This window comes from Alosa pseudoharengus, unplaced genomic scaffold (assembly GCF_046254945.1).
Source record: "Alosa pseudoharengus isolate Yale_2024_CS ecotype anadromous, Long Island Sound unplaced genomic scaffold, YU_APseudo_1.1 YU_APseudo_1.1_scf_15, whole genome shotgun sequence".
NCBI lineage: Eukaryota > Metazoa > Chordata > Actinopteri > Clupeiformes > Clupeidae > Alosa > Alosa pseudoharengus.
In genome coordinates this window covers 39,970,831-39,983,734 of record NW_027468620.1, presented here as the reverse complement: position 1 = coordinate 39,983,734, position 12,904 = coordinate 39,970,831, and the positions used below count along the sequence as shown (strand labels likewise).

Here is a 12,904-nt window from a genome sequence, read left to right as displayed (position 1 = left end):
TACCCGAATTGTCAATGGAGAAATTGCATTGAATTCTTACTTCCGGAAACTCCTGTGGGCGGGACTGTGATGCTCTATAACTGAAGAAAAGTGGAAGATGAAATCCCACTATTCTACCATAAATACAACACTAGTCCAGACAGACACTAGAGGGCGCCCTGGTATACAAAGTGACAATTCTGTCAGTTGAGCAGTCAAAGAAACAATGCAAAAGGTTGGTGGTCCTCATATTAATTATGTATTTCTATTTCATTTACAGTGCTGGTTTCACCGTCTGAAATTACACAGTATATACAATATTATACAATATAGGAAATGCAATATATACATAGTGTGTCTTATGGAACCTGTACTGATGCATGCAATTAGACCTAAATAAATGAGAAATGCTGACATGAAATATAAATATAAACGTCTGAGAGAGTCAGCAGACATTCTAAAGCCCACCACACACAGCCGGCGTGTCGCTTTACTACACACGACTGGCCACGTGGACACCCTTGTCACGTCACCAGCCGTGTGTGTAGGCCTTTATATGCTGATCCCTGCACTGAGTGGATCCACTTTCACATAGTCTTTTCAGTAGATCCCTGAACTGAGTGTGCGTAGGCCTTTATATGCTGATCCCTGCACTGAGTGTGTGTAGGCCTTTATATGCTGATCCCTGCACTGAGTGTGTGTAGGCCTTTATATGCTGATCCCTGCACTGAGTGTGTGTAGGCCTTTATATGCTGATCCCTGCACTGAGCGGATCCACATTCACATAGTCCTCCCCGTCACTGTGTCCAGTGTGATGCGCCATGCGTTCATAGTCCTCCCGGTCACTGTGTTCAGTGTAATTATCCATGCGCTCGTAGTCCTCCACTCCACCACCCAGAGACTCTGTGTTGACGTAGTCTTCCTCCTCCTGTAAACTCTCTGCCTTGACACCCAGAGTCTCAGTGTTGACGTAGTCTTCCTCCTCCTGTAAACTCTCTGCCTTGACACCCAGAGTCTCAGTGTTGACGTAGTCTTCCTTATCTTCATCATCTTCATCATCCACTGACTCGTAGTCTCTCTCGTCATCCTCGACCGGCTCATTCCTCCAGTAGGTCACCCCGCCCTCTGGGTTACCGGCGTCTGTGGACACAGAGACAGCGTAGGACAGCGAGAGGACCGATTAAAAACCACATTCGCTAATGTCCAACTGTCACTAAAACCACATTCGCTAATGTCCAACTGTCACTAAAACCACATTCGCTAATGTCCAACTGTTACTAAAACCACATTCGCTAATGTCCAACTGTCACTAAAACCACATTCGCTAATGTCCAACTGTCACTAAAACCACATTCGCTAATGTCCAACTGTTACTAAAAGCACAGTATAGAACTATTTGAAGGTAAATTACCTCCATTGTGCCCATTCAAAATCACATGGCAGTTTAAGATAGAGTTGTAAAAGACTTGTGCTTTCCTACAAAAACTCGTAGCTGTTACTACACTTGAACATGAGGATCTGTTATGGGGATACACTCATCTAGCCTCACTGAGACATGTTGTTAAGTAGATACACACATCTAGCCTCACTGAGAGATGTTGTTAAGGAGATACACACATCTAGCCTAACTGAGAGATGTTGTTATGGGGATACACTCATCTAGCCTCACTGTTACGTGAATACACACATCTAGCCTCACTGAGATTTGTTGTTATGGGGATACACACATCTAGCCTCACTGTTATAGGGATACACTCATCCAGCCTCACTGTTATGGGGATACACTCATCTAGCCTCACTGAGACATGTTGTTAAGGGGATACACACATCTAGCCTCACTGAGAGATGTTGTTAAGGGGATACACACATATAGCCTCACTGAGAGATGCTTTCTTGCGCCTGTTGCCAAGGCAACATCTCCACACTAGAAAGATGCTGAGGAGCAGGAGGAGGAGGAGGACCAGCCCCCCTGCAGCCAGGAGGTAGAGGAGCCAGGACACTGTGGAGATCAAAACACACACACACACACAGACGCACGCACACATATACACACACACACATATACACACACACACACACACACACATATACACATACAGCCACAATATGACCAAAATCAGTTAGTATCCACAAACAAGAAGAATTGTACACACACTTGCATCATTTCACTCCACCAAGTATTGTGCTCATTGTACAAACGTGACAGTTTCTCCCCACACACACTCTTGTGCAATGTGCAGCCAGGTGCACTGGGTCGTACCTTTAACGGTGACAGTGAGCAGTTCAGACGGAGTGGAGTTGAAGAGGCGAGAGCCCACAGTCACCTCGTACACACAGCTGTAGTTGCCCCGGTGGGAGTCGTTGGCCTGATGGAAGAGGAAGCAGGCCCAGTGGTGCTGTGCCCAGTGGTGCTGTGCCCAGTGGTCCTGTGCCGAGTGGTGCTGTGCCCAGTGGTGCTGTGCCGGTTCTCTCCAGGTTTGGTTTGACCCGCTGAGGAGGAGCCGGAAGGAGCCTCCTGTATACCCCTGAGGCTCAGAGGAGCAGACGATGGAGAACTTGTGACCTTTGGTGACCTCTAGGGTGTGGGGTCGCACTGTGCCCTTTGACCCCTGTGGGTTTGGGGGACACGACGCACCCCCCTCTTCTTCTGAGATGAGAGAGATGTTGGGCTGTTTCAGACTCACTGGAAAGCACAGGGATACTAGTAAAACTTAAGCCAAATTGTCACATAATTATCATAATTAATATAATTATATTATTATTGACTTTTGGTGCCCTCGGCGAGCAAACAAACCCCAAATGCCACCAACCCCAAACCGTGCCACCAACCCCAACCCCAAACCGTGTCACCAACCCCAAACCTTGCCACCAACCCAAAATGCTACCAACCCGAGTGTGTTGTAAACGTAGGAGTCTTATTGCTGAGTGTGTTGTAAACGTAGGAGTCTTATTGCTGAGTGTGTTGTAAACGTAGGAGTCTTATTGCTGAGTGTGTTGTAAACGTAGGAGTCTTATTGCCGAGTGTGTTGTAAACGTAGGAGTCTTATTGCCGAGTGTGTTGTAAACGTAGGAGTCTTATTGCCGAGTGTGTTGTAAACGTAGGAGTCTTATTGCCGAGTGTGTTGTAAACGTAGGAGTCTTATTGCTGAGTGTGTTGTAAACGTGTTGTAACCGTCGTCGCCGTTTAAAAAAAAAAATAAAAAAACATAGTCCAGTCCATACAACTTCGTTTCAATTTCGAAAGAAATACTGGACTATGTTTTTTAAAAAAAAAAAAAAACGGTGACGAAATTGTGAATTTCCAGAGCGTGTTACAACACACTTAGCAATAAGACTCCTACGGACTTTCCCCTGAAGATGGCGGCAAAGATGGCCACATTTCCGGAAAGGTACTGGCTTGATGAAATTCATTCTGGACTCTCTATTCGACCACATAAAGACCTCGGGATACTTCGGTTTGGCTTAAGGGACCATCCACTCACTACCACGTAAGTGTTATGTTGTTTGGAACTGTAGAAGAGGTATAAAAATAGCGTTTTGTAGCGGCGCAATTGAAATGCCCCGCTCACTTCCAGGCTACGAGTTGTGACTGAAAACGGTACAATCGAACTTTCTCAAAACACATCCGAATGACATGATTTTGATGTCAACTCAACGTATGCACCCCCAATCATCCATAAATCGATCTAAAGTGCATTTTACTCCGGATAATTCCTTTAAGGTGTTACATTTGACATGTTTTTGTGCACTATAACACATTGCTATATTAAGGTGCATGTTGGTGTGCACTATAACACATTGATATATTAAGGTGCATGTTTTTGTGCACTATAACACATTGCTATATTAAGGTGCATGTTTTTGTGCACTATAACACATTTATATATTAAGGTGCATGTTTTTGTGCACTATAACACATTGCTATATTAAGGTGCATGTTTTTGTGCACTATAACACATTGCTATATTAAGGTGCATGTTTTTGTGCACTATAACACATTGCTATATTAAGGTGCATGTTTTTGTGCACTATAACACATTGCTATATTAAAGTGCATGTTTTTGTGCACTATAACACATTGCTATATTAAGGTGCATGTTTTTGTGCACTATAGCACATTGTTATATTAAGATGCATGCTTTTGTGCACTATAACACATTGCTACATTTGACACTTTTATCTTTTGGTTCCTTTCATCATGATTCTTTTTGTCCTCCGTAATTCTAGCTCTCTGGTTTACCCATTCTGTGTGAACCATCACTCTTTGTGCAAGTAACGCACTAACGTGTAACGTAGGCAGCTGGTACGTAGCTGTGCAGTATGTATGTATGTATGTATGTATGTATGTATGTATGCGTGTATGTATGTATGTATGTATGTATGTATGTATGTATGTATGTATGTATGTGTGTATGTATGTATGTGTGTATGTATGTATGTGTGTATGTATGTATGTATGCATGTATGTATGTATGTATGTGTGTATGTATGTATGTATGTATGTATGTATGTAAATCTCCCTCAAGACGCCCTAAGACATTAGTGAGTAGGTTTTAGCTCACTTGCTAGCATGCTCGATTCCCAATCCCAGATGCTGCAAGTTGAGTCTGGGAGAGTGTATGGCCAAACCGTGTGATCAGCACAATGCAGGTTACACATGCATATGAGACATGTTGGTACACTGTCATGGTAAAGCACATGCATATGAGACATGTTGGTACACTGTCATGGTAAAGCACATGCATATGAGACATGTTGGTACACTGTCATGGTAAAGCACATGCATATGAGACATGTTGGTACACTGTCATGGTAAAGCACATGCATATGAGACATGTTGGTACACTGTCATGGTAAAGCACATGCATATGAGACATGTTGGTACACTGTCATGGTAAAGAACAACGCAGGTTCCACATGCTGAGAGGAGAGTGCGTGGCCAAACCGTGTCATGGTAACGCACAATCTAATGTGTGATGGTGTGTTTTAGCTCATATTAGCTCACCCATAGAGATGGTTCCACATGCATATGAGTCATGTTGTCATGGTAAAGCACAATCTAATGTGTGATGGTGTGTTTTAGCTCAGAGTAGCTCACCCATAGAGATGGTAATGTTTCCACTGAGAGGAGACTCGATGATGGTTTCTGGGTAGGAGTATGTGCACCTGTACAGGCCCTGCTGGGAGGCCGCCATGTTGAACAGGGTTAACGCTGAGCTGTTAGTCGTCTGTATTTTAACTTTGTTTTTGTACCAGTGGAAATTCACGTTGGTACACCTCTGTGAGGATCTGGAACATCTGATCTGAACGTTCTCTCCAGGCAGGACGGCAGGATTATAGGAGGAGATAGAGGGGGTGGATGATGCGTTACTGCAGTTATCTTGTCCTCCATTCACAAGTCGTACAGACAGGGCATCTGATATATTACAGAGAAACATGAAACCACACATTACATTACATAGATAAATAGATTCTGTGAGATAACTTGTTATCCCCTAACCCAGTGGTTCCCAACCTGGGGTCCGTGGACCCCACTAGGGGGCGCCAGAGATTGCAAGCGGTCCACACAATGCTGCCTGGGTTGAGGTTGTAAGGTTAGCAAAATGATATTTGCGCACATTAAATCCCATTAACACACCCAACTGGATAATAAAAATTCTGTATAATCCAAATTAAAACATATTTTTGTTCCACATTTAAATTCATGTAGTTATTTATTACTTCTGACCTCTGAACTGATAAGTTTGTAATTAATCACTTTATTCTTTTTGTGTGTGTAGTTCGGAGTTAGTAATTAGTGGAGTTCGGGTAGGGGGCCCTGGCTTGTCTTAGACAGAGGCAAGGGGGCCTTCAAGGAAAAAAGGTTGGAACACTGCCCTAACCAATGCTTCACTTTCTGAAGTTCTCTGCTTAATGTTTATTTGACCTTGCTCATGTCTGAGGTTGTAGCTTGCTATTTGGCTTCCTGATTCTGTGAGGGGTTCTCTAGTGTAGGCTTGCTATTTGGTACGCCAGGCTACAGTTAACTAGCTAGCTTTACTTGAGATCTGCACGCCAGGCTACAGTTAACTAGCTAGCTTTACTTGAGATCAGCACGCCAAGCTACAGTTAACTATCTAGCTTTACTTGAGGACAGCAACCAAAACAAGTCGGCCACATACTAGTCAGAGAACTCCTCTCTCGAATAACAAATTCTCCCCTTCGTGAAATCTCTCCTTTTTATGTTTGAAAAGCCACCCCACAAAATCCTTTCTATGTGGGAAATGAACAGAGCAAAACCATCGCATACAAGAAGAGGTCACATAGTTTTGCAGACAAAATAAGCTGTTTTACAAATCATGTCTGGAGATTTGTGGTTAGAGTAGGCTGCTTTGACAAAGTGAGCTTTCAGAAAACTGTTTACATGTAAACCATCCTCTTTTCCTTCCCAAAAAGGTTCCATCACTATACCTTTGGCAATCTTACTATGATTCCGTATGAAGTTATTGGTAAAGTTTAGCTGATGGCACTCCACAACACATTCAGTTCAGCTGCACATTATATCCAGCTGACTATCCAGACAGAGACAGGTGCATTGGCTTCTATAGGCCTGACCAAGAAGAACATGCAAGCACAGTATCACTGAGCAATGGGCATGATAAATCCTACCACAGCTCCACTACGTTTACTATTAATATCAGTAGTGTGCACATGCAGAACACATCAATCACTATCACTGCTGACTCATCTCTGTCTTCTCATGCAGTTGGTCTCAAACATGAACTGATACTATGTAGGGCAGGTAGATTTGAAAACACACTTTCCCACGAGCGCTGAGATACAACCATGTTACTACCCTCATTATGGGCAATTCCATGGAAAATTGCATTTTTTGTAACATCCATAACGGCAATAAAATGTGATGGTATGGTATGATGTGAATGATTACATGAAATTTGAGCATTTGTTATTTTTGGCTGAAGAATGTAAATGAGAAAAAAAATCACAAAAAATGAAAGTTATCATTCATATCATACAAATGCCAAGGTATTTCACTGGTGTTATGGATGTGACAAAAAGTAAATTTTCCGTGGAATTGCCCTTATAACAGCACCCCCTAGTTTTTAAAGAAAACGTACACTACATTACATTACATTACATTTGGCTGACGCTTTTTTAGCTAACAACATGGTAAACAGTTTAAGTTTTAGAGCAATTCTCAACAATTTTAGGACAATTTAAAAAACATTAGAGTACAGTAAGAATAAGTGCATCAGTGAGTGCTGTTTTTAACAGTTACTTGTCAGTTTAAGACGGCTGGTGAGTGCTAGGATCACTTACTTGTTGTAAGTGTTGCTATGAGAGGAGATGTTCTCTAAAGAGCTGGGTCTAGTCTCAGATTGACTGGGTCTAGTCAAGATTGACACTAGTCTCCAATCTTGTGACTGTCTAGAGTTTTAAATGTGAATGACAGAAAGGTGAGATGACCTGATGTATGGGATTCTGAAGGAGAGCTAGAAGAAGTAACTTTTGATCACTGACTATACAGTGATGTGCACTCAGCAGCTCTGCCTCAGTTAAAGGTGCAGTCATCAATTGAACACGATTCAAGCCCATAACATTTCTTGTCACTTTCAGCAATCATCTCCTCACGATCCGCTAGCTGTCCAGTGTGTAAACTGTAAAAAAAAAAAAAACAGTCTCTCTGGACAGCCCAGGCTCCAAAAACTAAAAATAAACAAAGTGGGGGCAGCCAAACATAAATGAAACCTTGTGAGGATTTTATCTGGGAAACTAAAGGGAGGGGTGAGCTACCTCTCTAGCTTGTTTCATGTGGTCCTTGGTTAAAATAAAATGTACATTCTGGACAAAAGCATAATTTTAAACATAAACAAACACAAATTCTTGTGCAATTGCTGACTGCGCCTTTAAATCAGTTAACAGTTTCTGCTCTAAATGGGTCTTAGTATAAACACTGTCATCACTTACTTGATGAGATAGGAATCCTCAGAAGATGTGCTGTCGGGGGGAAACACAATAGGAGACTGAAACCTTTCTAATGTTCACATGGAATTTATCAGAATTATCAGAATTATTTAAGTATCACCATTTGTTTTAAGGAGTGTCTTTAATGTCTCTAATTTCTCCTGTTTGGATAACGTGACCTCCAAGACTGGGAAAAATCAGTCTCAGTATATAATTCAGATTCACTTCCTTAAAACACATTATTATGTCTAGTAAACATAACAGCAAAAACATACATTGGTCTTTTGCTACCATAACAACCAAGAGCTCTTCAACTTACCCAGCAGCACACAGAGGAGAACTCTCAACATCCTGTTTTTTCTGGAGTATTCCATCTGAGCTGGAGCTGAGCTGCTTTGCAGAAGGGTTCCGTGTAAGAATGAAACTCTAATCCACTCTGTACCAAAGCATAACCCTTACAGCGGAAACGACCCTGTCCAAAGCATAACCCTTACAGAGGAAATGAACCTGTGGTTTTCCTCTGCGCCTTACATCAGTCCAGTTCCTCTTTTTTGTGACTGAGAGATGGACCTCATAGGTGGCTCATTATAGACTCAAGTGTGAAGTGGTGTCATGAGCAGCGAGACCGAAGCTCTAGTATTGTCACGGAGGTCTGTGGCTGTTAAACAGTAATGCCGTCCCTCCTGCAGTAGGCCTGGGGATGGTCCTGCAGTAGGCCTGGGGAGGGTCCATGTTGGCCTGGGGAGGGTCCTGCAGTAGGCCTGGGGAGGGTCCTGCAGTAGGCCTGGGGAGGTCCATGTTGGCCGCTAAGAGGCCACTGACTCTCAGTACGGGTCTCTCTGGGACTCTGTGTCTGGGTGGCTCCTGTGTCTGGGTGGCTCCTGTGTCCAGGACTATGTGGGAAAGTAGCCAGTGGGCACTCTGACTGCAGTGAATAAACCTCCCTCCCAATAACACCTTACGAGACGTGTTAGTGACAGACGCTAGCACCCATGCGGTTTGTATGTGTTGCTAGCATGCACGCTTCCCAGTCTGAGGTGCTACAATACAAGTCACCCACAAAACACGAGAAGAGAATAAGAGTTATTTAGACATCACTAGCTAACGGTCTTAACACGAGAATAAGAGTTATTTAGACATCACTAGCTAACAGTCTTAACACGAGAAGAAGAGTTATTTAGACATCACTAGCTAACGGTCTTAACACGAGAAGAAGAGTTATTTAGACATCACTAGCTAATGGTGTTAACATGCAAACAGGCCGCTTCACCAGCTGAGTCAGCTGTGCAGTTGGTGTTACATAGTGACATTACAAAGTGGAAGAAGAAAGAAGAAGAAAGTCCCATAAGAGATCAAGAAACTAAGGGACAAAGATAGACTTGTAAAGAGACAATTCTCTACAGAAAGAAAGATAGACTTGTGAAGAGACTCTACAGATAGATAGATAGATACTTTATTGATCCCCAGGGGAAATTCAATAAACGAGAAATGAGTGATGAGCAGATTGGAGGGTGAGAAATGAGCAGATTGGAGGGTGAGAAATGAGCAGGTTGGAGGGTGAGAAATGAGTGATGAGCCGGTTGGAGGGTGAGAAATGAGAAATGAGCAGGTTGGAGGGTGAGAAATCAGCAGGTTGGAGGGTGAGAAATGAGTGATGAGCAGATTGGAGGGTGAGCTACTTAAATGAGGATTTCTGGTCATGCACTGAGGATGGCATATCTAGACTGGTGGTATTCTTATGGAAAGATTATTTGAGTAAACTCTTACTTGTGTGTGAGTGTGTGGTTTTGTGTGTGTGTCGGGGGGGGGGGGTGGAGAGAGATGCAGAGAGGGAGAGGGACAGAGAGTTGCGCAGAGAAGGACAAAGAGTTGCGGAGATAGAGAGAGGGAGGGATGAAGACAGAGAGAGAGAGGGAAAGAGAAAGGGATGGGGAGAGAGGGAGAAAGTTTACAATGTCACACAAACTTTCCTAATGGTTGTATAAATGAAGCTGTCAAACTTGCACCTAGGGTTGCCAACTTCCTCAACCCCAAATGAGGGACACTTTACTTCAAATGCGGGAACCCCCCCCCCCCCCCCCAAAAAAAAAAACAAAAAAAAACTAATTTACAAATGGTGTACTGTCACTTTAAGAGCATTGTCTACACGGTATTCATAATACTTTGCCAGCTCCATTCAAATATAGCCTGGTCATTCCACAAACTCTAACATTGTTTGTGCCACATTTAGGCCTATAGCACAATGATAAGTATATGAGCAGCGGCACTGGACACTTTGTTCCAGGTGCGTTTACAGTAGCCTACTATTGACAAGTTAACAAGGCCGATGAACTGTGATTGAAAATCGGGAGTGGTGCTGTCCCTGACGGGACAAATCAAAATCACCCAAAATACGGGATGTCCCGCACAATTCGGGACGGTTGGCAACCTTACTTGCACCCGAGCTACAGGTCAGCTAAGCTAGCTAATCTCTTGCTGCTAAACTCTTACTGCTAAACTCTTACTGGTAAGATTATTTCCTCATGCATATCTGGGGCCGTATTCACAAAGAATTTTAAGGCTAAAAATAGCTCCTAAGTGGCGAATTTAGGAGTAACTCCTAAAAATAATGGGCGTTTCACTCCTAACTTTAGGACTCCTAATTGTTTTCAGTAAAAGTAATTCACGAAGCATTTTAGACCTAAAAGTAGCACCTAAGTCTGGGACAGCTTAAAAGAAGTCGAGAGGACTCCTAACTCACTAAGACCTATTCACAAACAGCTTTTTGTGGCATTTCACGTTGCGATGTTTTGAAATGCGTCGCCTATGCGGCAACAGGAGCTTCCAAACGTGAGGGAACAATTTTGCATTCATAAAAGGGATGCAATAACGCCATCAACAACAACCAAAACTACTCATTGTTAACATGTAAATGAAATGTAACGTTTCATTGTGAATCAAATTAAAATGGTCTCCTCTTTGCAAACGTAGGCATAGCCTATGGTGACAGATTAATTGAATAATGTTGCAATGATACTGCATCAATCCGTAGGCCTATGTTTCATTAGGGTACTAGGCTATTTGTTTTGCCTTACTCTTTATTCATTTAGGCTAGGCCTTTTTATTCAGTTATTCATCATCTTCCGTCCTTCGCACTACTTGTGTAGCGCACGCATTCTCAGATCTGTCACCTGTCACTCATCATCGTAAGGGAGGTGTTTGGAATCATTCCCGCGTTACAATCATCAGCCAATCAAGGTGGTCACTTCAGTCAAGCTCGTGCATAAGTAATGACGTCATTCATAGCAACGAAATTTCACTCTTAGTTTAGGAGTTGTCATTTTTCCTTACTAAGAGTAGGTCTGAAAGGCTTTGTGAATAACTTTTAAGAGAAAACTCCTATAGCTAAAATCTTTTAGTGCGATTTAGGAGTGCTGCTAGTGGTAAGATAAAAGGCTAAAAACTCTTACTGCTAACTCTTACTACTCTTAAGGCTAAAATCTTACTGCTAAACTCCTACTGGTAAGATTATTTCCTCATGCATATCTGGGGCCGTATTCACAAAGCCTTTTATCTTACCACTAGCAGCACTCCTAAATCGCACTAAAAGATTTTAGCTAGGAGTTTTCTCTTAAAAGTTATTCACAAAGCCTTTCAGACCTACTCTTAGTAGTAGTTTTGGTTGTTGTTGGTGGCATTATTGCATCCCTTTTATGCCTAGCCTACAATGCAAAATTGCATACGCATTTCAAAACATTGCAACGTGAAATGCCACAAAAAGCTGTTTGTGAATAGGTCTTAGTGAGTTAGGAGTCCTCTGGACTACTTTTAAGCTGTCCCAGACTTAGGTGCTACTTTTAGGTCTAAAATGCTTTGTGAATTATTTTTAGGAGTTGCTCCTAAATTCGCCACTTAGGAGCTACTTTTAGCCTTAAAATTCTTTGTGAATACGGCCCCTGGTCCCTAGTGGTATCCTACTCTTATGGAAAGATTCTTAGAGTAAACTCTTACATGTAAAATGACTTCCTCATTCACAGAATGGGCAGTTCTTACAGTTACTCTCTGAGGGAAAGAAAAGGCCTGTTTTTAGCCATGATGCTGTTTCCTGTTAATGACATGGATGCAATCCCTTTATGGGTGTCGGTGTGTGTGTGTGTGTGTTTGTGCACTCTTGTGTACATATGGTTAAGGCCGGCTCAGAAGCGGCAACATAAAATGGAGATGCACAACAGAGTTTTGAAAAAATAGACCATATTATTTCAAACAATAATAATTTGGATGAAAAGGAGTTAAATTCCAAAGCAGCAAATAGTAAGGGTGGAATGGCCCTATATGGAATGGCCAGTAGCCCTGACGTCTACAGTGATGAAGTGTTTTGAGAAGCTTCTGAAAAACATTATCTGCTCATCCCTCCCTGCCTCCTTCGACCCCCTCCAATTTGCTTACAGAGCCAACAGGTCTACAGAGGATGCCATCTCAAACCTCATGCACACCACCTTAACTCACCTGGAGGAGGGGAATGGGAATTATGTGAGGATGCTGTTCATTGACTTTAGTTCAGCATTCAACACGATAGTACCTCTCACCTTGGTCACAAAGATGAAGGCCTTAGGACTGAACACCACCCTGTGTCACTGGATATTTGACTTCCTCACCAACCGTTCACAAGTGGTTAGAGTGGGGGGTCTGACATCTGACTCATTAACCATCAGCACTGGTGCTCCCCAAGGCTGTGTGTTGAGTCCACTGCTGTACAACATCTACACACATGACTGCAAAGCCAACAGTAGTCATACCTCCATCATCAAGTTTGCAGATGACACAGTGATCTTGGGCCTGATTAGTAACAACAATGAACAGCTCTACTTGGATCAGGTTGATGAGGTGGCACAGTGGTGTCAATCTAACAGCTTGACACTGAATATCAATAAAACCAAGGAAATGGTAGTGGATTACAGAAGGAAGCAGCAGAACTACAGTT

At 42.7% G+C, this 12,904-nt stretch overlaps 1 protein-coding gene across 3 annotated transcripts; it reads right to left on the bottom strand.

Moving 5' to 3' along the window:
• Nucleotides 1–215: 215 nt before the first annotated feature.
• Nucleotides 216–8,575, bottom strand: LOC143123911 (uncharacterized). 3 transcript variants are annotated; one of them, XM_076285181.1, is made up of 6 exons: nt 8,264–8,575; nt 7,948–7,977; nt 5,078–5,395; nt 2,240–2,662; nt 1,859–1,978; nt 216–1,119 (listed from the first exon to the last, which is right to left on the bottom strand). In XM_076285181.1, exons 1-6 carry the CDS (start codon nt 8,316–8,318, stop codon nt 725–727), a joined length of 1,341 nt encoding a protein of 446 aa, XP_076141296.1. In that variant the 5' UTR covers nt 8,319–8,575; the 3' UTR covers nt 216–724. The 3 variants fall into 3 exon arrangements, with proteins under 3 accessions (XP_076141296.1, XP_076141295.1, XP_076141297.1); XM_076285180.1 differs by having other exon boundaries at nt 1,847–1,978; nt 8,264–8,574; XM_076285182.1 differs by lacking the exons at nt 5,078–5,395; nt 7,948–7,977; nt 8,264–8,575 and adding an exon at nt 4,542–4,723 and having other exon boundaries at nt 1,847–1,978.
• Between the last annotated feature and the right edge of the window lie 4,329 nt (nt 8,576–12,904).

Coding starts and splice junctions, on each gene's coding strand:
- LOC143123911 (XM_076285180.1), bottom strand. CDS start 8,318: ATGGAATACTCCAGAAAAAACAGGATGTTGAGAGTTCTCCTCTGTGTG. Junction 7,978..8,263: donor TCTCCTCTGTGTGCTGCTGG/GTAAGTTGAAGA, acceptor TCCCCCCGACAG/CACATCTTCTGAGGATTCCT. Junction 2,663..5,077: donor AAACATTACCATCTCTATGG/GTGAGCTACTCT, acceptor TGTGCTTTCCAG/TGAGTCTGAAACAGCCCAAC.